The 25,412-nt window shown below is 37.0% G+C and overlaps 1 protein-coding gene across 6 annotated transcripts in view; it reads left to right on the top strand.

Annotated features, from left to right (window-relative positions):
- Positions 1-12,618, top strand: part of LOC124297103 (protein abrupt-like) — a 45,367-nt gene extending 32,749 nt beyond the window's left edge. The window contains exon 6 of one of the 6 annotated variants that reach the window (XM_046747728.1): positions 11,527-12,618. In XM_046747728.1, the coding sequence (XP_046603684.1) occupies positions 11,527-12,479 (953 nt within the window). In that variant the 3' untranslated portion in view covers positions 12,480-12,618. The other 5 variants (XM_046747727.1, XM_046747726.1, XM_046747735.1 and 2 more) reach the window with 5 other exon arrangements.
- Positions 12,619-25,412: the final 12,794 nt, after the last annotated feature.

Genomic DNA, 25,412 nt, shown 5'->3' with positions numbered 1-25,412 from the left:
CGTTCTAAATTGCTATTGTAAGTTGCGGATATTGAACGTTCGCAGACACGTCTAGGTTCTTTTGGGTGTTTTTTCTTTTTCTTTTTCTCCTCTTTCTTTTTTCTCGAAATACACGTACATAAAATTTACGCCCTGCGATCGATCGATCAGCTTTAAAAATCTCGCAAACAGTTGCTCATTTTTCCCGATTTGCTTTAGTTAAAAATAATACGAAAACGAGTGAATTTCGAAGTTTGAGAGTCGTAAGGAAATCGATTATTCTACGCTATTTCGTCACTTTTCGAACATGTAATCTCTTCGGCATAATCCAGATCCAATTATGTTTTTCTGTATTTCCTTTTTTCTCGATTCTTTCATTTTTACTCTCGTTTCTACTAGAAAATATAATTACTCGAGCTCGTATACCGTGGTTTCTGATTAGGCTGATCTTTTAAGGCTTTTTCTCTAAGCCCGGTGAATCCAATTAAACACGATTTTGTTAATTGGATCCGCGGAGATCCAAGTTATCTGATTAATAATTAAGTTGCATCTTGTTTGGAAAGTCGGGAAATAGGTAGAGACTAAAAACTTGGTCGCGTAACGCTTTCATATTATATTCAAGGGTTTGTTACTCGCTTGGTTTTAGAACGGCAAAATTATTACAGACTTTTGAGGAACTCGGAAGAAGTTTTAGGATTTATCGAATCATCGAAAAAGTTCGGGAAATATTCTTTATTGAATAGCGAAACTTCACATATTCCTAAATGACACTGGCTCAACTTTTGCTCGAGATAAATATTTTCTTCGGCAACCAATTTAATGGCTACTCGACGCTGAATTTCATTCGCTTTATGGATGTGTATGTTACAGTTAGCAGATACTTTTATTCCTGCTTCATTCGAAGTAGATTTCATTACAGGCGGAACAAAATATACACATCCCAGGTTGTTTAAATTCATCGCCAAGAGACGCAGTGTCCGAAATAATTTTAATAATCTTCGATTAAGGTGTAACACGTGATTCATAATACCAAAAAAAATTATTCACCATACGATTTTGATTGCGTTTCTGATTTCCGTGGACATATATTAACGAACACTTAATTGTATTCGATTCTGAAAATTCTGGAGAGTTTTAAAGAAAATTTAGAAAGTGAAAACTCTCGATGATTTCCTTCTCGAAGTTCTTTTCGACGATTAATCAATTCAGCGACTTTGAAAAACCCGTCAAAACTTTTGCCAAATGTACAATATATATACATATAATACCGTATATATTCTGTGGAGGAGCTAACGAACGAACACGCGGAAAGGCCTACGCTGGCACTCTAATGGACCACCACAATCATCATGGTTTGCTACGAAATCCATTCTCTCTCCTTCTCTAATTCACCCTTCCACCCTTCCCCGCAGCCACCGGTTCCATTCAATCAAGCCAAGGCTGAGGTGCTCGAGATCCGCTTCCTCTTAGTCCCGGACTACCCGGGCTGCCAAAATTCCCCTTTCTTTCATTCCGTTCGCCTACTTTCTCTCTCTCTCTCTCTCTCTCTCTCTCTCTCTCTTTCTCTCTGTCTCTCTTCCTCCTCTCTTTCCTCAAACTTTCGAGAACTATTTTTATTCACGGTGGATTTAAATCTCGGTTGAAATACCGCCCGGCTTCGAGTAGCTCTCCGCGACACGCTGCCGGAGTCCGTATAGTAAAGTTTGGCAGTTCGATGGGACAATCAAAATTCATCCTCCTTTTCCTCATTTTCTCAGTGTCGTTTCGTTTCGTTTCGTTTCGTTTCCGGGGATGAAGTAAACTTTTCTGTATTCGTAAGGTATTTCCTTGTACCCCACATACCCCATTCGCTCTCCCGTCCACTCGACGAACACGGACGATGCGTACAATGGTTTACTGCATTTTTACGAGCAGGTTTTACGCTTTGCCTTTTACTGCTTGCGCGAGTTTTCGCTCTATCTTTCTCATTTCTTTCCATTCTCTCTTCGGGTCTTCTCTCATTTCATCGAGAGTCCGCATCTTTCTCGCTCACCATCTCCTCCTCCCCTCCCCACACGATCTATCTCCGAAATGTCTAGTTGCCTCGTAAACTCTCTTTCCGAGTCAACGATATTTTTCCGACTAGTCCGCGCAAAGGACCAGAAATAGATTTCGAGCGATAAGGAACGAGAGCAGGTTGTAGGTCTGTAGGCTATTCGGCAAAGGAGGCGTCCAGAAAAGTGACCCCACTCCTCTGCGGGCTGTTTAAAAAACACTCCCAAGAGTGAAAAATAAAAAGAATAGAGGGAAGAGATTTTAAAAAAATAAAAAAATAAAAGAATAAAAAAGTGAAGAAAAAGGAATGAAAACGAAGAATTCGATTTATCTTAAGAAGCAAGTAGAATAAAGTAGGGACTGCAGAAGGCCGGTGAAAGGAATAAAGGTATCAGTTCGAGGCTAGGCAACTGTCCTGCATAAAGTCTTTCTAGGTCTCTAGCTTCATCTTACTCTCTCTCTCTCTCTCTCTCTCTCTCTCTCTCTCTCTCTCTCTCTCTCTCTCTCTCTCTCTCTCTCTTTCTCCCTTTCTCACTCGTTTCTTCCTTCTCTCTCACTTTCTGCGGGGTGATTCTCGTCCGGCTAACATATATCAGCTTGGGTGGTTCAGCTCCAACTACACGGACGAGTAATTCTAATAGATTGGTTCAATGTTTGCCATCTCCCATAAATCAGTACTTCCAAGCCTTCCTGCCCCTCCCCTGATCCCCCACCTCCGCGAGTCAACCAATGGCCTGGTAAAGAAGGCGCTGGTCCCAATTCGCACGGCTTTGCGTCTCAGGGAAGTTTCTACGGCACGGCGAGGAGAGAAGAAGGCAATAATTTTTATAAACTTGAACCCGTATGCTGTACGTAAGATATTGTATCCGCGAATAGATCTGATTCCGTCACCGTTCTAAGCACGTGAGGTCGAGAAGAAATAGAAATATGTGTAAAGAGGGGAAAAGGATTGTCTTTTTCGGGCAGGGATTATCTTGGTTGGAACGCGGTCTGGCGAACGTGAGGATTGTAATTTCGATTCTGTAGAGATCCGTGGTAGAGATAGTTGCAACAAGCCAACTGGATCAATACCAGCTTCTTACGTAGACCACTCGTTGCCTCCGTCCTTGTCTTTTGCGCACCCTCGACACCAGCCTCTCTGAATGCAGGGGTGTGAGTGAAGTTGTAGGTAGTTGGGGCCAGGAACAGAGTTCCTACGCTCACCGCTCCCGCCTTCTAAAAGGAGGCTAGCGAATCGATACCGGCTTACCTACTAGGTGCCGCAAACCCTCCTGGGTAACTTCCACCCTCCCCCTAACCCTCCCTGCAACCCGCCGTCGACGCGAAGAAGAAAGCCCTCCGTGGTCAAGCCTTTATTAACGGCGTCGTCGATAATGGAAAAGAAAAGAGCGAAGGAAGGAGAGATAGAAAGATAATCCGAAAGAATTTTTGTATCTTAAACTTTGTTAAAAAGAATATCCGACAATCGACGGAACATGCGTGGAGTGTGAAACATTTTATTCCAGCCTTGACGAAGGATTTCTCTTCGGAGTTTCAAGTACGATGCAACGCGGTACTTGAATATCGTATCGACAGGGGATGAATAGCTAGTTATTGTAAATGTGCATCGTGAGTTTTGTATATTATATCGTTGAGTGGTGACTTAGTGCTTAGTACATACGTATATACCTACATGATTGACAATTCTTGCAAACCATTCTATCCTACAACTGGGCATGGCCTGTAAGAGTACGAGAGTATAGCGTGTTCGATTGTTGGCATGCGTAAAGCAGTGACGAGGAGAAATCGGGATGTTGATTGAGGGTGTGAGTGGCCGGGTGATTGAGCGAGTGATCGGGCGAAGGGCGAGCGAGGGAATGAGTGAGGAAACGAGCGAGAGAAATTCCACTGACGGGCACACGTGTTCCGGTTGTAGGATCGGTGGTACCCAAGAAGGAAGGGACTATCATTGGGAACGAGTCGCAGGCGGTGGAGAATTTTGCAAGACTGTACAACGCCCTCCATCACGACGACACTCGACCGTTGTGCCGTTACTGCGGTAGAAGCTATTCATCGCCGAGCAACTTGCGACAGCACGTCAAAAACGTTCACTCGAATTGGCCCCCACCAGATACTTGGCCGCAGTGTAACGTTTGCGGGAAACGATGCAAGACCAAACATTATCTTATCAATCACCAGCTTCAGGCCCACGGGATTCACCAGAGATCGAATCTCAACAGTTCCGCGCACCATCATCCCTCCTGAAACTGATCTTTCCTTGAGAGATCACCACGAGGACGACGGGGAAAGACGAATCCCCCGTCCGCGATTCCTTCTTCGTCCTCTTTGCCGTACGCCTGAACGTCGAACGAAAGCTTAAATACATCGCTTTGTATAGAGGGGCGGACGGGGATGGGGGTTTGGGGGGGGGGCATCATTCGGGGTCCGATCCGATTGTCCACCTGTACCGATTTAATCAACGGAGTGCAAAACTCTTAACAAGTCGAAAAGATCACGTTCTATCCCTTCAAGCTTTCGACAATTTGAAACGATGAGAAAGTAACCCCGTTCCGTCAATACTGTAAACAGCATTTGTTGCCTGTTTCACAAAAGTATCATGTATCTGAAATTTGAAATAAAAACTGTACAAGAACGGTGAGGAAAAGCGATCTATTTCGTATCGACAATTGGCTGTATCGGTATACGTAATAACGAATGATGATTGATCGTAACTTTGATATTCTATCTTCCATCCTTGAATCCGACCAGAGAGAGAGAGAGAGAGAGATGGAGATACAAAGAGAGAGAGAGAGAGAGAAAGAGAGAGAGAGAGAGAGAGAGAGAGAGAGAGAGAGAGAGCGAGAGAGAGAGAGAGAGAGACAGAGACAAAGAGTGAGAAAACGGTGGCGCTGCAGATACACGTCCGTAATAAGAAAACGCAGGGGTGTAACTACGTGTTATACATTTTACAGTAGTCGAGTATTCTGCAGCGCAAAAAAGCCTAAATTTGGTCGTTATTACATTTTTATTATTATCATCATCATCATAATCGTCATAATCATCATTATTATTTTGCTGTGGTTTTCGTTTTCTTATAAAAAGACGAGGGGGGGGGGGGGGTCGTGTTGTATAATTTATCGTATCGTGAATAATTGAACAGGTACGAGTAACACCACAGGCAAATTTACCACTCGTGTTTAGATCGATACAAAAGTTCACATGCAACCTTCCGCCGCGGATTCATCCCTCACACGAAAACCCTGCAACCGCAACTTCCGTATCACCTTGACCCCGTAAAAAGAATGAAAGTAAAAATCACAAATGAATATTAGAAAAAAAAAAAAAAAAAAAAATGAAAATCAAAAAAAAAATAAAAATAAATAAAACACTAACACAACCGTTGCAACGCGACCTACCGCGTCTCGGGCTCCGACCGATCGTTGAACGGTCGATGAGTCGTTGATCGGTATGTCGTGTAAATATCGGTTGGTGGTGGTGGTCGGTGGTAACCTTGGTTCGGTGGTGGTTGCAGATCCCGGGGTCGATGAAGGAGAGAACGGAGTTTACCACCACCACCACCACCACCACCACAACCCGAGCCATCGCCAATCGCCGAAGGTCACATCACGGACTCAGACGGCATCCGGTCAGCCGGACTTCCGCCAGCAAAGGATGCTGCAAGAGCATCACCGTCAGCACGGTTACCGTTGCCCGTTGTGCTGCCGCACCTTGCTGGACATCAGCGCAATGCGAGCTCACCTCGAGCATCATTATCCACGTGATTCTCCCACCTGCCCCGTAACTTCCTGCGCCAAAACATTTTCACACCCAAACAGCGTACGGAATCACATGAGAATGAAACACCCCGTACAGTGGGATCAGATAAAGACCTTGCGATGGACCTACGTCTGATGTGGGATTCACCTTCGTCCTTACCGCTGACTGTGAGCTGTCGAAACTAGCGGCGAACAGCGCGATTATTTTACTTGGAAGCAAAGTGTATATTCATCTATTTTTTTTCCATTTTTTTTTTGCTCGTTCTACCCAAGTACACACTTTCTTCAAGTATTTTTTTTTTCTCTCTTTTTTCTTTCATCTAGAATCACGATTGCGAGAGAGAATCTGACCAGCGAAGTAGAGATCGAGTCAGCGCTTTGACTTTTGCTATTCGGAGGAAAAGAGGTGAGATAAAAAAATAGTAATGATAATGGTAATGTAAAAAAAAATAATAATAATATTATTATACGATCATAGAATAGATGTACTTTGAACAGTATTTCGTATAGGACGGAGGAGTGTCGACTTATTTCACGTTACAATAGCAAAGCGTTGATAGGTGGTTGGCACGTGAATAATAATAACAATAATAACAATAATAATAATAATAATAATAATAATTGATAAAATGATGTTCCTCTAAGCTGAGTACGCCAGCCTTAATTTTAATGCTATTAAGTATATAATTGTGATTCTATACATATATATGTATGTGTATATATAAGGGATAAGAAATGCGTAATTGACTTTGAAGGAGATGGCGTTTCCGCGAATTGAGAACCAGCTGACTCATTTCTGTACATCGATTATAATCGCGAGTAGAAAGCACGGGGTTTCATTCTATAATGACTTCGCGAAGAGATAAGGCATTCGAGAGAAGACTGGTAGGTATTCTTCTCTCGTTTGTCATTCCTCTCTCCGTCTCCTCTTCCTGCTGCTCTCTCTCTCTCTCTCTCTCTCTCTCTCTCTCTCTCTCTCTCTCTCTCTCTCTCTCTCTCTCTCTCTCTCTCTCTCTCTCTCTCTCTCTCTCTCTCTCTCTCTCTCTCTCTCTCTCTCTCTCTCTCTCTCTCTCTCTCTCTCTTTTTCGAGGGTTTTTTTTTTAAATTTTTTTTTTTAATTTTTTTATTTGTCGTTGAAAAAAAGAGGAACACAAAAAAAACTACCGTCAGGTCGTTTACCAATTGATTAGTTATTTTTCTACAGCCGCGTGTTTGAAAAACGTCAGTATTTTAGCATACCCGATCATATTATAAATCTAATATATCCATAATATACCAATGCCTACGAATGATACATAAATAAATACATATATTATATGTATATACATACGGATAAATATATACATATATACATATATTGAACGAGTGATGTATAAAGTATTGTATTATTTTAAATAGACTTTAGGGTATAATCAAATAGAGTATACTATTTAAGTATAATGCTTTGTATAATAAAAAATATATTCAGTGAAATTATTAACTTGATTATTTCCAAAGAAAAATATTTTCTATTTGGTCTAGTGGAGTAAGTCTCCGGTAAAGCATCGCTAGATACCAGGTTCGATTCCTGGCTCCGTCGTTAATTTTTCAAATTCACCAGTTGTTCAAATTTACATATTTTCAACAAAATTCTCTCGTAGATTAATGATTTGCACACCCGCATCTCATTTATTAGACGGCATTGCCGTCTTACGGGCTTCTCATCGGAAGCAAAGGGTTGAAAGGGTAAACATAACATCTGATGAATAAGAATTCTCGACCTCGTATGTAATATATTATAGACTCTTGGTGATCGATCAATTAAGAAAACGTAATTAGGAAAAAATAACTGGTTAATAAATTTAACTGATACTCCTATTCCAGAAAATGTTACCGAAATAGTACAACTAGGTCACAAATTCGGTCGAACATACAACAAACGTGATCTTCCGGTCTTCAACCTCATTTCCAATTTTGAAGAAAAAATTACGAGTTTTCCAAATGAGTCAAGAAATCAAGTTAGATCCGATTTCACTAACCGTGTACTTATTTTCCCAAAGTACCCCAAAAACAACATCAATAATTATGTCACTGATCAAAAAATCCGTGAGACCATGAATTTTAAAAAAAATAACCCTGAAATTCTGATTTAAAAAGCTGACAAAGGTAATACGTCGGTTGCTATGTATAGAGACACGTATAATAAAAAAATGAGACAGCAGCTTTCTGACACCAGTACTTATAGAATTACTAGATATGATTTGCGTAACTCCCTACAAACTAGGGTGAATAAGCTCACTTTTAATTGGTTTACCTCTAAACTTATAACCAAAAATCTACATAGAAGCATTTCTACGTACAATAGTGTCCCTCCACGCGCATATGAGCTTCCAAAAATTCACAAAGAGGATGTCCCTTTAAGAATAATAGTCTCATTTGTCAATAGCCCGACCTATACCTTAGCCAAAACTATCAATTCATGGCTCACCACCAATATCACACCTCCCATCTCGAGAGCTAAGGATAGCTTTTTCTTAATGGATAAAATTAAAACATTGATTATCCCGGACAATTACACGTTAATATCTTTAGATGTAATTTCACTCTTTACCAACGTTCCTACAGATCTCGCATTGCGTGCAATAAACAACCGGTGGGCTTCTTTGGAAAATAAGATCCCAATTCCCCTTAGTGAACTTGAAAAAGCCTTAAAAATATGTTTTGACTCCGCAATTTTTAAATTTAATAACGATACTTATGCACAACAATTTGGTTTGCCTATGGGATCTCCTCTCTCCCCAATCCTGTCAGACCTCGTCATGGAAGACTTGGAAACGTCTTGCATTAACGATCTAGGTTTTGATTTACCGTTCTATTTTCGATACGTGGATGATATTCTTACTGCCGTTCCAAATGAAAAAATACATCACACTCTTAATATTTTTAACGGGTACCATCCTAGATTACAATTTACTATCGAAACAGAAGAAAATAACGCCATCAGTTTCTTAGACGTATTGTTGATACACAACAATAATAATATCAAGACAGATTGGTTTCACAAAAAAACCTGGTCACAAAGATACCTGAATTTTAACTCTCACCATCCTTTGTCCTTCAAAATAGGCACCATCTTTAACCTAGTCGACAGAGCTATCAAACTAGCTAGTACAGAGTTCCAGGAAAAAAACCTGTCGCTCATATACAATGTACTAAGATGGAATGATTACCCTCATGGCCCATTACACCAACAAATTAATAAGAGACGTACCTACATCAACAACATACCTGACAATAATATTGACTCTGCTCCCGCTGAAGATAGCAATAGACCCGCTACTACATATATCCCCATCCCATATGTATCCGGCCTCTTTGAGTCACTTAACCGCTTATTCGCCAAATATAATGTCAAATTTGTTGAAAAAAATTCAAAAGATCTACAACTAGTTTTTGATACAGGCAAAGACAAGATCCCCATAGGCAAACGATCTAATGTCGTGTATAAAATACCATGCAATGACTGCAATCAAGTCTACATAGGTCAAACTGGTCGACATCTCAACACTAGAATTAGGGAACACCAACGCAACGTACATGAGAATGAAGAACGGCACACAGCTCTAACGAAACATAGTATCGATAAACAACACACTTTTAATTACGACAACACAAACATCCTTTGCGAAGAACACAATTATTATAGAAGACTGTTATTAGAAATGTGCAACATTGTAGGTCATACCAATTCTGTTAATCTTAGACAAGATGTTGAACATTTAAGTAATATTTACAAACCTCTAATCTCCGCCCACACAACAAATATTGTTTAACCTTAACTACATACAAAAAAATTTTTTTTTTTTTGTCCCCATTTACAGTCCTTTCTACATAACTTTTCTTACAAAATATTTATTGTTTTTCTGTATAATTGTTTATAATAGGCTCACCTTCACTCTGGATTACATTGTTTTCTCCCATCAGTCGTTATTCACCTGTTGACTCAATTGGTTCAACCAACAATATTTCGTTAGACATGTAGAACTTAATTATAAAGAGCCCACCTCCACTTCATTGACACCTGTGAATTAATTTCATTGCTAAACGACCTTCTTTAATAACCTTTTAACACTATGACATATTGACTGTGAAGAAACATAGTTCTTTAATCTTTTTAATTAATGACTACCAACTATTAACTTCCACATATAAAATAACTTGAAGATTGACATTGTCTACCGTCACTCAAAAGAACACTGTTTCCACCAATTGTAATTGTGAATTCGACTACATCTTAGTCCACTTACTTAATTCAAAAGGTAAATAACACTCAAAAACATCCTTATCTCAATTAATCATAAGGTTCTTACTATCAACAATATATAATAGCTCTAAGAGTATTACATCTTCAATATTTAAGTCTGATTACTTCTAGTACTATTATTTATTTTACAAAATTCTTTTTGTTATTTTTGACAGTTTTAAAAAAATAAATCGTTCTGAGGAGGGCCCATATCCGGGTCGAAACGTTAACTAACAATACGTTTTCTTAATTGACCGATCACCAAGACTCTATAATATATAAACATAACATCTACACACTACAGTCTCCTTACATCGTGCATGTAGAGAAGAAATTCTTACTCATACATAAATCGCGCCCAGGAAAACAAATTCGGACTCACTGGTGATGAGAGAAATTGACGACAACAGAGTCAGGGCGGCTAGGTGGTCTGGTGGAGTAAGACTCCGGTCAAGCATCTCTAGACGCCAGGTTCGATTCCTGGCTCCGTCGTTAATTTTTCAAATTCACCAGTTTTCAAATTTACATATTTTCGAAAAATATTTTCGTTCCTCTTCATACTTTGCATCTCAATCTGGATAATGTCTACAGATAAATTGCTTTTAAGGCAATCACGTTACTGAAATAAACTACCAATTTATTTTATATAATAAAAAAAATATATTTTTAGATATTGTCGATCACGTTAATACTAATAAATTACTTCGCGCCTCATTCTACTTGATTTTCTTTTCACCAATCCATTTGGTCGCAACGCTGAAACACTCGTCAAATACAAATTTAATTGCTGTCCCTACTCCGTGACTTTTGGCAGGCACGCAACGGGGATAATATCGGGAAAGGTGTCGCGGAAATGGGGTCGACCGAAGGAATAGATCGCGAAATATGCATACAAACGTTTTACCGCATTGGCGTTGATCGACATCGAGACTCTGCAGAACCAACATCTTTGAATCTTTAATGATTATTTCTATTTTCAGTATACCTTTTGAGGAGAAAATTTTTCTCGCCGGATATATCGTTACTAAACTGATTCAATTCAACACGATTGATAATCTGAATTTTCGATTCTAAAAATATATTTTACGTACTCAAGAACTGAACACGACATTCAACTTTTTTTACAAGTTATTAAAACCGTTATTTGGAAAGTTATTCAAAAATGTTTGATACTGGTATAAAATGGATGAAAGCAGAATTTTAAACACTCTCTCGACTTTATTGAGAAATAGATCAATTTGATAATTGCGAGGGGTTCGAAAGATCGCTGATTATACCGTCAATAAGCAACGGTCGTTTTTTAATCTGTCTTAATATATTTGACGAGAACTGAACTGACGGGGAGGGGGGGGGGGGGGGGGGGGGTAAAAAACAAACAAAAAATAAAAGGAAAGAAGTTAAATTATAAGAAAAGCTCCCTTATTCGATTCAACCGTTTGGAAAATAATCACGCAAAATTTCCATCTGTGATTTCAGTAGCCCGCCGAGGACTCGACATGATGCGAGTCAGAGCTACGGATCCGCGGCCTTGTCCGAAGTGCGGGAAGATATACAGATCGGCTCACACGTTGCGGACGCACCTCGAGGACAAGCACACGATATGCCCGGGGTACAGATGCGTGCTTTGCGGAACGGTCGCGAAGTCGCGTAATTCCCTGCACTCTCACATGTCGCGTCAGCATCGAGGGATCAGCACGAAGGACCTGCCGGTTCTGCCGATGCCGAGTCCCTTTGACCCCGAGCTTGCATCACGGCTGCTGGCAAAGGCGGGGGTCAAAGTCTCCCCGGCGGAGCTGCGCGCCAGGGCGAGTCCCACGGGACCGCGTCGAGGCGACATGCGTCTGGAACTGCCGAGAGGGGCGCCCTCGGAAACCGGAAGCTCGGTGTGCGGAGGCGACGATCCCGAGGACCTGACGCTGCCGCTGAGCTTGCGATACGGCTCGCCGACGCCGAACAACAACACGGTGATAACGAAGGTGAACAAGGCGTCGGGGGCGATCGCGGCCAAGTCCCACGACACCCTCCACGTCACCCGGGAGCCGAACACCGCCCCCCTTCAGCCCCCGGGGCACCACGGACACGGGCATCACAACAGCGCGACGGGCTCGGCGATACTCGACACCTACCTGCAGTTCATCGCCGAGAATTCGGGACTTACGATGGGCCTCAGTCCCGAGCAGGCGACGGCCGTCGCCGCGGCCCACGCCGCGAAAATGGCGCAGATGAGCGCGATGGACAAGCTGGGGGGTCGCGGCATCGAGGATTATCCCATGATAGGGAGGGACGAGGGCAGGGGACCCGGCGTCGTCCACGAGGAAAGATCTGAGGTCCATCTGCAACACACGCCGTTGGACGAAGGCGAATCGTCGGGCGCCGAGGAGGACGACTTCAGCGACAACGAGGAACCGGAAGTCGTCAAGGCCGAGTAGGATTACGCGGGATGAGTCGAACCACGTGCTCGATTCGATATATATATATACATATATATATATATATGCATATTATATTATATATATATTATATATAATATATTATATATATATATATTTTTTTTATATACATATATTGTAACAACGGGCGAAATTAAGAAAGGACTAAGAGAATCAAAGAGTTCTCTGTGCGATTTAAGCGAACGCCGAGCCAAAGAAGTCTCACGAACAAGGAATATTTTAGAAAGAAAATAGATGTATTTGGACACGAAGTTCTCTTTTTAAAGTCCAGAGACTGACTGTTTTTACAATAATGTCGGTTGACGCAGCAACTTTATTCTTTTGAAAGACATAAGAGGTTTATAAACGTCTTTTATCTATGATGACTACTAGATCATTTAAAAGGGGACAAAACGGGTGATTTCACCCTTTGTAACAATATATATATCGATCCGGCGAAGACCAAACACACGCGGACACTGGTCGAGAAGTGGGAGGAAGAGAACTACTCGACGGTGAAAGAGGGTGTCGGATGAGGAGGTGATCGCGATTGTGATCAACTGCGAGAAGAGAAGATGAAAACAGAAACGAAAACATGAGTTCTTTCGGTAACGATAATACCCATATTATTATTATTATTATTAATATTTTCTGTTTTATCACGTCTATATACGTATACGTCGCATCGGCGATGCTTGAATCTCACGCGGGGGTAACACAGGTAGGTAGAGCGTTTTCTATCACCGAGTCCCGTATTGTACGTATACAAGGGCAAAAAAAAAAAAAAAAATTATCTTCATTATACATATTATCATACGAAGAGAATGACTATAGTTACGTGAGCAACGCGCAATACCTCATTATAGAAAATTGCAAAGCTATAATATACTTATGATAATTGTACTCATCCAACTAACGCGGATTATCATTTAATTTTAACTCATTTATTATTCGTTTAAAAAGAAAAAAAGTAAATAATAATAATTTTTTTTTTTTTTTTCTTCGTGTTTCGTGTGATAAATTTTCGCCACTACTGCCGTTACTGCGCTACTCGAGTCTGTACGCTACGTGGAATTTAAAATGCATTCTTATACATGTAAAATGCAGGATCTTGCATATTGTGTAGGAGATGATTTAACGAAGAAGGAAAGAAGGAAAGAAGGAAAGAAAAGAGAATTTTGATAAAGGAACGAAATGTGACAGTGAACACGAACGGATATAGGCACGCGTGTGTAATGTTTGCATCTCGATATACATTACATACCGGGACAATCTCTTGAAATTTGAAAATGAACCGCGCATGCGCGAGGTTTATCGGCTTTGCGTGCAGGCTGGCCATTCCGAGTTTTCAGCTGAGCAGACTGTTTCTGGCGGCGATGTAGTTCGTACGAATATTCGAGGTTAGAATCTCAAACAATTGAGGTAGCGATTCGAAAAAGTTTGGGAAGCATTTGTTATTGCTTTGGAAAGTCGATTCTTCAAAAAATGGTTGGAATTTAATGCTAATGCTCTTTGAAAATTCAAACGTACACGTTTTGCGTACTGCTGCGGGAAGATACCTACCAATGGGATTGAATTATTTGGTGCATGCGCGGTTGATTTTCAAGTTTCAAGAGATTGTCCCGGTATATATATATATATATTGTAACGTGGCGTTTCAGAATCGCCCGTCACAAGGGCACACAACCGTTATTATTTTTAGTTTACGCGTGGTACTATATATATATATTATAACTATTAATTACATATACAAATATTATAAACATATACACTATACTATAGAAAGTCCATCCACTACCTCAGATGAATTCTATTTTTCGTATATAAAAATGAAACGACTAATGAAACTACTAATATAATAGAAATAGAGAGAGCTGAAAGAGAAGAAGAAGAAGAAAAAAAAATGAATAAATAAAATAGACTAACATAACGAAGAAGAAGAAAAAAATAATAATAAATAAAAGCTCGCAGTTTTCCGCTCTTGTAGATCCGGCAGATATACGTTCGTACGTATCGTACGATACCAGATTCTGCGTTTGAAATTCTATGCAAATAATTAACAATCGTACGATCATCCGGCAAAAACAGCGAGCTACACAATATTATATTCCATCCGTCTACCTCAGTGCACATATAAACAATAGATTTAGATAAAAGTGAAAAAGTTTGAAAAAGAATGAAAATGAATAATTCGTTATATTTCATATACATATAGTTGATACATACATGCATAATATACATATTGTATACAATATACGAGTACATATACCTCTTACATCGACGGGACTGAAAGGATTTTCTTTAACTACAGCCGATTGATCCTCGATGATCGTCGTCGATCGCGGATTATACAATAATACGCAGCTAGGTTTTTCCATGACTTTAATGAGAATAATGATAATAATACTAGATCGATACGCGAGGAGAGAATTTATCTCGGTGATAAATAGGGAAGTTTCCGGATCAATATAGTCGGTACGGTCTCGATCCGAATACATTTTTCAACTACGCGAACGCAGCATTTGTAGTAACGTCACGCGTATACTGAAACCCGTGACATGTCGTCTCGTCGTGTCTCATGAATCTTTCAACGTAGAACGAAACGTAATTGATGAAGAAATAACTATGAACGATTACTTGAATTGATGAAAATTAGATTATAAGCTATCGGCAATCGTGAGAACAATTTCAATTAGACTACTAAAAGTTCAACAGACGTAATTATGTTTTAGTCATACGTCATGAACTTTATACCCCAACACATATATTACAAGCATGCGCAAGATATACATTTTATTTTTTATTTTATTATTTTTCTTTGATTTTTTTTTATTTTTTATTTTATTTTGTTATTTTTTTCTGAATCATTTTAATTTAGCAATTCTTTTTCTTCCGACTTTCTTAAATTTCTTTTAATTTTTAATTTTTTTTTTCCGGGCCAGTTTCTGACCGGAAGGGACGTGTATGAAATTATTATTATTATTATTATTATTATTGTCATTATTATTATTATTATATATATATATCTTGTCTAGGACATAGAGGTTAGTGGCGCGATGTACTATAATAGTACACGCAGATTATTGCGTAGCTATGCATACACATATATTACTGTAGAGGTAATGACGTCGAGTAATTTAGGGACCGGCCGATACACCTACGGTACTTGGTAATATTAGAAAACTGGTTAGCGATAGGCAGGGGCGTGTGTATGTGCACATGCATATACAAACACACACACACACACTATAAATATAGATCTAAATGGACGACGGCGATACGAAGCCGTTATACATATAGATTTAGGGTACATCAGTCGCTATATCTCGTTTTATAATCTCGTAATATCGTTTTTTGACATATTTTTTCGACGATGACGTTCGAAAAATAAAATGATGCTAAAAATATCGTAATTATTGATCATCTTTCCGCGGATTATACGTAATGTATATTTACGAGCGAGATATGATAGTTATTAATAAATAGCGTAAAGCGTAATAGGCGGGTAATGCAAAAATACACAAATATTATACATATATACGCATACATATATGTGATGAATTGATTTTAATTGCCATGTTTTTCATTATATATACCTATATGTAGGTGTGTGCTTATACATGGAGAAGAAAAAAAACGCGCATGAACGACTATTGGAAATTATGATCAAAGTTTTAAAATCAAAAATTATAATTATTGCATAATTTTTATTTTATATATATACATATACGCGCACTCTTACGTGTATTAGTCGAATAAATGGAAACGAAGAAGGAGAAGATCGCTTACGATCAAAAATGGACGGAATTTTTTTCTCAATTTTTATAAATTTTCACAATTCTTTTTTCACGTATCTGAACATGTATATCTTCTAGGGGTGTGTCGGTACCCGAAATTTCGAGTACACGAATTCGGGTTCGGGTCGGGTTTGCATCGGGTCCGGTTTCTTGGTAAATCCAAAATCTTCGGGTAGTCCACAAACTTCGAGTAGTCTAAAAACTTCGGGTACTCCAAAATTTTCGAAAATTCACTTTCACTCTAGAAATCCCGATATTTTATCGGAAAGTATCGGGTAATCCGAAATTTTCGGGTAATCGGAAAGTTTCGGATAATCTGAAAGTAATCCATTTTATCCGATCCGACCCGACCCGAAGAATTTCAGTACCCGCGCACCTTTAATATCTTCTTTTCTATTTCTTTTTTTTCTATTCCTTGCTCTGTCTTTCTTTATCCAACGAAATGTTACTTTTCTAATCACGTTCTCGTTACTAACAAACATTTAATCGTACACTGTTAACGTTTCGGCCCTGATGGGGGCCCTCCTCAGAACCAATTTATTTAAACCATCTGTCACGAACAAAAATAATAAAATAATGTACAACTCCTTTTTTAACAAAACATGAATAGTTTAGATAATAAGCCAGGATGTTTATGCACTATAAGTGAGAGGAATTCCTTTATTATCAATTTATTTAAATCATCTGTCACGAACAAAAATAATAAAATAATGTACAACTCCTTTTTTATTCCTCTCACTTATAATGCATAAACATCCTGGCTTATTATCTAAACTATTCATGTTTTGTTAAAAAAGTAGTTGTACATTATTTTATTATTTTTGTTCGTGACAGATGATTTAAATAAATTGGTTCTGAGGAGGGCCCCCATCAGGGCCGAAACGTTAACACTATAAAAAAGTGTTTTGAGTTCTGACCTTCATATCCAAGAATAACATTAGTCAACAAGTCACCAAGGTCAAGAAAAAATTGTCTTCATTTAATCGTACACTTTACGCAGTGTAAAACTTTCGCCTCTGCGAATTGAGGGAAACTGACAAAAGAAGGCAAAGCGGGGAGAAAAGAGACGCGTGACAAAAATTTAAAGATACTAATGATTATTATTATTTTTCTCATTTTTTATCGTGAGGTTAAATATAATTACTAAAATTGGCCATGACTTAATTAGTTGTAAGCTTTTCCTGCCGGTTTCTTTTTTGTTACATGTAATTGTTTATCTTCACCTGAAACATACCGATTTCTTGCATTCAATTTTAAGGACGATTTAAACGAACGAATGGAAATAAATATTTAATGCAAAATAATCTTACGAACGTTAGAAATTTAGTTAAATTGCAACTCTATCAAGTGTCACGTTACACGAATACACGAATTAAAAGAGAAAAACAACAAGGACGATTCTGAACTCGCGTTTCAACATCGCGTTTCTTCCAACTGTACAATAATTGAAATTTTTCGATAGAATTACACGATGCTGCTACTTATGCTGCTGTTCCTGCGGTTGAAGAAACTTGTATTATTGCAAGAAAAAAAAAACCGGCTCGGATATTATAGTTGTAAAATGGTTCCTACTAATATACATAACATAGATTGTAAAATTTCGTAGAGTAAATTTAGCCACTATTACTACTATAGATACGTATGAATAACGAAAATATATGTGTGCATATGTATACATATGATGGCGTATTCATAATATGAAGTCAGCAAGCGGTTACCAAACTTTGCGTCACGCGTTATATATCAGTAAATTTAAAAATCGTCGACGAACCGACAGTAGCATTTCTTTCAAATCGTAGATGTATATTCTGTTATACCTTTTCAATAGAATAAAGCACATCATATGAACATGCATGTACACATATGTGCGTATAATTAAAACGAGAGTATATCTGTAATTACAAGATAGTTGCATAATGCATATGAGTCGTATGGAAATACTCCAAGCATACTAACCAGTATAGTTCTATAAGATAACAATATACAATATTGCGTACACACATATATTATGCGAATTGAGGTAAATGAGTAATATTAATAAAATAAAATAACAATAATTATAGTAATAATAAGAATAACAATTTTAATGGTAACGATGATAATAATAACAATCGACTGTAGACATCGTATAACGTGGGCATACAAGCGCATGATAATAAGTTATTGTTAAACGAAAAACGAAACGTTCACGGAGAGTAAGAAAAAAAAAAAAAGAAGAAAATGAAACAACAAAAACAACCACAAACGACAATGAGCGAGATGATTCATTTGAATCGTGTGAACGAAAAAATCTTCTCCCCTCTGCAGTTTCTGCTATGGGCGATCGATGTTATAATCGTAAGTGTTTAAAATTATTAAATGAAAATAACATTAAACAACAAGAAATAATAAATAAATATACACGTATATAATTAATAATTTAACTTATCGTCCGAAGGTAACAAAAATTTTACATTAAAAGGAACAAAACAAACAATACGTTGTGTATACGAATTAATAATTGAATCTAACGATTGTATACGATTTCTCCGTAGTAAGGAAAAGTTATTGAGATGAATAACATAGTAGAAAAACGAAAAGTAAAAAAATGCGGTCGAAGAATGAATAATACTATTGATATAATATTAATGTAGTAGTGATAACAAAAAAACAAAACAAAAAAAAAAAAAAACAACAAAAACAATGATAATAATAATAACATTGATAATGATAATATATATATATAGAATAATGTAATAATCACATTAATAATAATACTAATAATGATGATGTTACAGTAATAATAATATTAATAATATTAAAAGTAAATATAAAAATAACGATAATAATAATAATAATAATAACAATAATGATACAATTTTTAGACAACATGTGAACGTCCAGATTTCATAAACACGTAGCAATATTTTTTACTAAATTTATTCAATACACGTGTTATAGGTCAAAATTCGTATGCAAAAGCAAATAATATCAGTCGAAGAATTTTTGATTGCGAGTGTGCAACATAGAACGCGTATCAGACAAATACACGTATTCCTAAAAAAAAGTTACTCCTACTTATTACAAGAAAGTATCCACGTGAAGGTTTGGCATAATACAAAATCACAGCTATTACATGAAAATTCTTGGAAACACCGATATTCGCTATTTATTGCGTTTCACATTTGTGAATTCATAAATGAATAAATAAATTAACCGGGGAGGGAGTGGTGGAAGATTGAGGAAATCGATATATAGACAATTGCGAAGTAATGTAACCGACCGGTAATAACGAGCAGTATAAAGTTTTAAGGTTACCTTTTTTTCGTTCGTATTACTTTTGAATCGTTTCCTATGATTCCTATTTCTATTCTAATTTTCCACTGCGTTGGATTAACAAAAACCATCCGGGTCCTAATCTTGTGGTAGAAAAAAATTAATAATAATAGTAATAATAATAAAAAACAAAGAAAAAACTAATAAATCACTTCTTGCCTTGAAGCTCTCTAAATGGTAAATGAATGTAATAAATGAATGAATATATAAAAAGTACAAATTTTTTCATCCGATAAATATGAGAATTATAATATACATATTACCTACGCGTAACTTTGAACGTGTCGTCGCGTATAAATAATGAATTGTAACGCGTTTATAATATACACATTCACATACATACATACATACATACATACATACCCGTGTAGAATATGGGACATTATAAGAAAAAAGAAAACGCTGAGAAATTTGGAAAAAAGTGATTAGGGTAAAATTGTAACTATATACTCTCGTAATGCCACAGCCGATCATACACAATATAATTGTTAATGCGATGGATAGGCTCTCTATTTACTCTTTTTCATCAGCTCTCACCCGTCTATCGGTTTATCGTTCTCTGTCTTTCTATTAATTAACGATTAACAAGAAACCTAACACCTATGATATTGGGGTTACGATTAATAACAGGGTTAGACTCAAATATTGAACGATCCCGTATTTCCTATTGTAACTGTCGGAGAAGTTACGTAAAAATACAGGTTCGCGAGCTTGACTGGTTTCCAATTACAATGCGGAAAGCAAATGCTTTGAAATGTTGTGAAAAATACTTTAACGAAAAAGTACGTGTTTTCAGTTTTAAGTCTGGAATGAGACTGTTTTTACAATAACGTTGGTTGATACAGCAACCTTATTCATTTGGATAACATGTGAGCGCTTTTATATGTTGACTACTAGATCATTACAAAAGGGGGCAAAACGGGTGATTTTACCATTTGTAACACTATCTTATACAGGATGTCCCTAAATTGGGGGACACGGACCGGCCAGCGTGATACATGACTGAAATCCAACCGAGAATTTCTTAAAATATTCGGATTTTGGTAGAAATTGGTGAGTGGAGATTTTTCCAGTCATCAGTAACCGATCCAAGGTCAGATTTCCAAAATTTATGATGGTCAATCCATTATTAGTGGTTCAAAATAAAAAAAATCGTAATATTTTTTTATGTACTACGATATGCGAGGGCTTTTGAATCGGCAATCACGAATCTGAATTCGTAGTTGGAAAATTGGAATTGGATATTAATATTTATTTGTTCCATGAACCTGGAATTTTCAGTGTGAAAACGGAAAGTTCGAGGGCTGGCTCACGGTCAGCCTTAAGCCGCTTGTTTACTCACACTCAAAATTTATCAAACTTAAAAATATTTTGAATAAGACTATGAATTATCAAAATATCTCTTCTGATATTAAGGGGGTATTCTAGTGTAGAAATTTGAAAAAATCGTTTTTTTTTTTCTTTTATATTTTCAAAGCTTAACCTTTCAAGAATGTGTCCTTAAAAGGACAAGTCAAAATTTCAATCATTTTCAGAGATATAGCTATTTTAGTGACACGTCTTCAATACTGGCTCGGCTGGAACGAATTTTACTCGAAACTTTAAACGCGTTTTTCTCAAAACTACATTTTTCAAAACGGTTGACATGATTTCTCAAGTTCTATTGAACCGAGTTACTTGAAATTTGGTGAGAATCTTCTCAATACATGTCTCTATCGCACGAACTATTATTATAACGAAATAATAATTTTTACTATTTTTAAAAAATTCAGATAGATTTATTAAATTGAAATTGCTTCATTTGAATTCAGGTATTTGGGAACTTTCTTCTTCTTGATTTAAAATTCCTTTTTTATTTGAATTTAATTATTTTTCTCTGTAAACATAAAATTTTGGCACGAATCTAAAGTAATTCAAAGTAACTTGACTTATTACAACTCTTCCTAATTCAGTTACATCTCAAATAATTCTCATGATTTCAGTTATCATTTTTAGTGATTCAGTGAATTCTCATTTATTCAGTTATTTTGTGTTAACTCAGGTGAATCGTAATTGATTTACAAACCTATTGACACGTCAATTCAGCGAGTTGTTTTTCCCTCGCATTATTGAAAAATCGGATGTCAATGATGAATTTAAAACTAGTGGAAAAATTATGTTGCAAAGACACAAAAAATGTTCGGAAAGCATAATTCTGAAGATCTCAAGTCAGATTGATTGAATGAGTAATTATGAACCCTAACGGCATGTCAATCATCTAAAATCTCTAGTTTTATGCATACATCGATGATTGGAAGTGTTTTGTAACATTAAATCTTAAATTCCCTGATTTATTTGGACATTTATTTTTATTTTCACTCGTAGATGTGTGTTTCGTGGTATTGTGTAGCCGGGCATTCGCTTATGTATCACACACACGAGTGTGCGTCCGTGGGTACAACAGGGAGAGAGGGGAGGTGCCGATATTTAATTCGTAAACGAATAATAATAATTCACCCAGGCGAACAAAACAGCAATTTCCGTGGCGGCAAATCCAGATGAAATGGTGCACTCTGATTGGCCTCACAGTATCGCTTATAATTCAAAAACTATGCGTCGGACGAGCTTCCGGCAAAGAAATTCTCGGTTGGATTTGAGTCAGCTCAGGAACATCCTGTATACTTACTTTTACGTAAAACCGTCACCTCGATGGGGCAGTACTATTGTTATTGTTATTATTTTTTATTATTATCGTTACTAATAATACGGCCGCTAAGCAATTCGTGTATGTATAATTATACACGTACACATATTACTTACATGTGTAATGACTATTCGTTATTCCATTATTTTCAAGGAGCATATAATAATTGTTGAAACGTATAATTTTGAAAAACTGGTAAATTCGAAAAAATTTTCAAGGAGCATATAATAATTGTTGAATAAGAATTCTCGACCTCGTATGTAATATATTATAGAGTCTTGGTGATCGGTCAATTAAGAAAACGTATTGTTAGTTAACGTTTCGACCCGGATATGGGCCCTCCTCAGAACGATTTATTTTTTTAAAACTGTCAAAAATAACAAAAAGAATTTTGTAATATAAATAATAGTACTAGAAGTAATCAGACTTAAATATTGTAGATGTAATACTCTTAGAGCTATTATATATTGTTGATAGTAAGAACCTTATGATTAATTGGGATAAGGATGTTTTTGAGTGTTATTTACCTTTTGAATTAAGTAAGTGGACTAAGATGTAGTCGAATTCACAATTACAATTGGTGGAAACAGTGTTCTTTTGAGTGACGGTAGACTATGTCAATCTTCAAGTTATTTTATATGTGGGAGTTAATAGTTGGTAGTCATTAATTAATAAGATTAAAGAACTATGTTTCTTCACAGTCAGTATGTCATTGTGTTAAAAGGTTATTGAAGAAGGACGTTTTAGCAATGAAATTAATACATGATAATTAATGATTAACCTCGCTGAACAAATTAACCTTAAACTTGGGAGTACTTTGGGAAACAAATTTTTTGAATCCCAACATCGGATGCTTAACAATAAATTCATTGCTATAAAGAACAGGAATATCATCAAATTCACTAATTTACTTGCTCATAAAAAATCTTTGAACAAACACAAAAACTCGTATTCAATTGAAAGAAATAACTGGTTAATAAATCTAACTGATACTCCTATTCCAGAAAATGTTACCGAAATAGTACAACTAGGTCACAAATTCGGTCGAACATACAACAAACGTGATCTTCCGGTCTTCAACCTCATTTCCAATTTTGAAGAAAACATTACGAGTTTTCCAAATGAGTCAAGAAATCAAGTTAGATCCGATTTCACTAACCGTGTACTTGTTTTCCCAAAGTACCCCAAAAACAACATCAATAATTATGTCACTGATCAAAAAATCCGTGAGACCATGATTTTAAAAAAAAAATAACCCTGAAATTCTGATTTAAAAAGCTGACAAAGGTAATACGTCGGTTGCTATGTATAGAGACACGTATAATAAAAAAATGAGACAGCAGCTTTCTGACACCAGTACTTATAGAATTACTAGATATGATTTGTGTAACTCCCTACAAACTAGGGTGAATAAGCTCACTTTTAATTGGTCTACCTCTAAACTTATAACCAAAAATCTACATAGAAGCATTTCTACGTACAATAGTGTCCCTCCACGCGCATATGGGCTTCCAAAAATTCACAAAGAGGATGTCCCTTTAAGAATAATAGTCTCATTTGTCAATAGCCCGACCTATACCTTAGCCAAAACTATCAATTCATGGCTCACCACCAATATCACACCTCCCATCTCGAGAGTTAAGGATAGCTTTTTCTTAGTTGATAAAATTAAAACATTGATTATCCCGGGCAATTACACGTTAATATCTTTAGATGTAATTTCACTCTTTACCAACGTTCCTACAGATCTCGCATTGCGTGCAATAAACAACCGGTGGGCTTCTTTGGAAAATAAGATCCCAATTCCCCTTAGTGAACTTGAAAAAGCCTTAAAAATATGTTTTGACTCCGCAATTTTTAAATTTAATAACGATACTTATGCACAACAATTTGGTTTGCCTATGGGATCTCCTCTCTCCCCAATCCTGTCAGACCTCGTCATGGAAGACTTGGAAACGTCTTGCATTAACGATCTAGGTTTTGATTTACCGTTCTATTTTCGATACGTGGATGATATTCTTACTGCCGTTCCAAATGAAAAAATACATCACACTCTTAATATTTTTAACGGGTACCATCCTAGATTACAATTTACTATCGAAACAGAAGAAAATAACGCCATCAGTTTCTTAGACGTATTGTTGATACACAACAATAATAATGTCAAGACAGATTGGTTTCACAAAAAAACCTGGTCACAAAGATACCTGAATTTTAACTCTCACCATCCTTTGTCCTTCAAAATAGGCACCATCTTTAACCTAGTTGACAGAGCTATCAAACTAGCTAGTACAGAGTTCCAGGAAAAAAACCTGTCGCTCATATACAATGTACTAAGATGGAATGATTACCCTCATGGCCTATTACACCAACAAATTAATAAGAGACGTACCTACATCAACAACATACCTGACAATAATATTGACTCTGCTCCCGCTGAAGATAGCAATAGACCCGCTACTACATATATCCCCATCCCATATGTATCCGGCCTCTTTGAGTCACTTAACCGCTTATTCGCCAAATATAATGTCAAATTTGTTGGAAAAAATTCAAAAGATTTACAACTAGTTTTTGATACAGGCAAAGACAAGATCCCCATAGGCAAACGATCTAATGTCGTGTATAAAATACCATGCAATGACTGCAATCAAGTCTACATAGGTCAAACTGGTCGACATCTCAACACTAGAATTAGGGAACACCAACGCAACGTACATGAGAATGAAGAACGGCACACAGCTCTAACGAAACATAGTATCGATAAACAACACACTTTTAATTACGACAACACAAACATCCTTTGCGAAGAACACAATTATTATAGAAGACTGTTATTAGAAATGTGCAACATTGTAGGTCATAGACATACCAATTCTGTTAATCTTAGACAAGATGTTGAACATTTAAGCAATATTTACAAACCTCTAATCTCCGCCCACACAACAAATATTGTTTAACCTTAAGGGGGTATTCTAGTGTAGAAATTTGAAAAAATCGATTTTTTTTTTTTATATTTTCAAAGCTTAACCTTTCAAGAATATGTCCTTAAAAGGACAAGTCAAAATTTCAATCATTTTCAGAGATATAGCTATTTTAGTGACACGTCTTCAATACTGGCTCGGCTGGAACGAATTT

The sequence above is a fragment of the Neodiprion virginianus genome, chromosome 2 (genome assembly GCF_021901495.1).
Source record: "Neodiprion virginianus isolate iyNeoVirg1 chromosome 2, iyNeoVirg1.1, whole genome shotgun sequence".
NCBI lineage: Eukaryota > Metazoa > Arthropoda > Insecta > Hymenoptera > Diprionidae > Neodiprion > Neodiprion virginianus.
The sequence above is the reverse complement of the archived record's forward strand: the minus strand, read 5'-3'. Positions and strand labels throughout refer to the sequence as shown.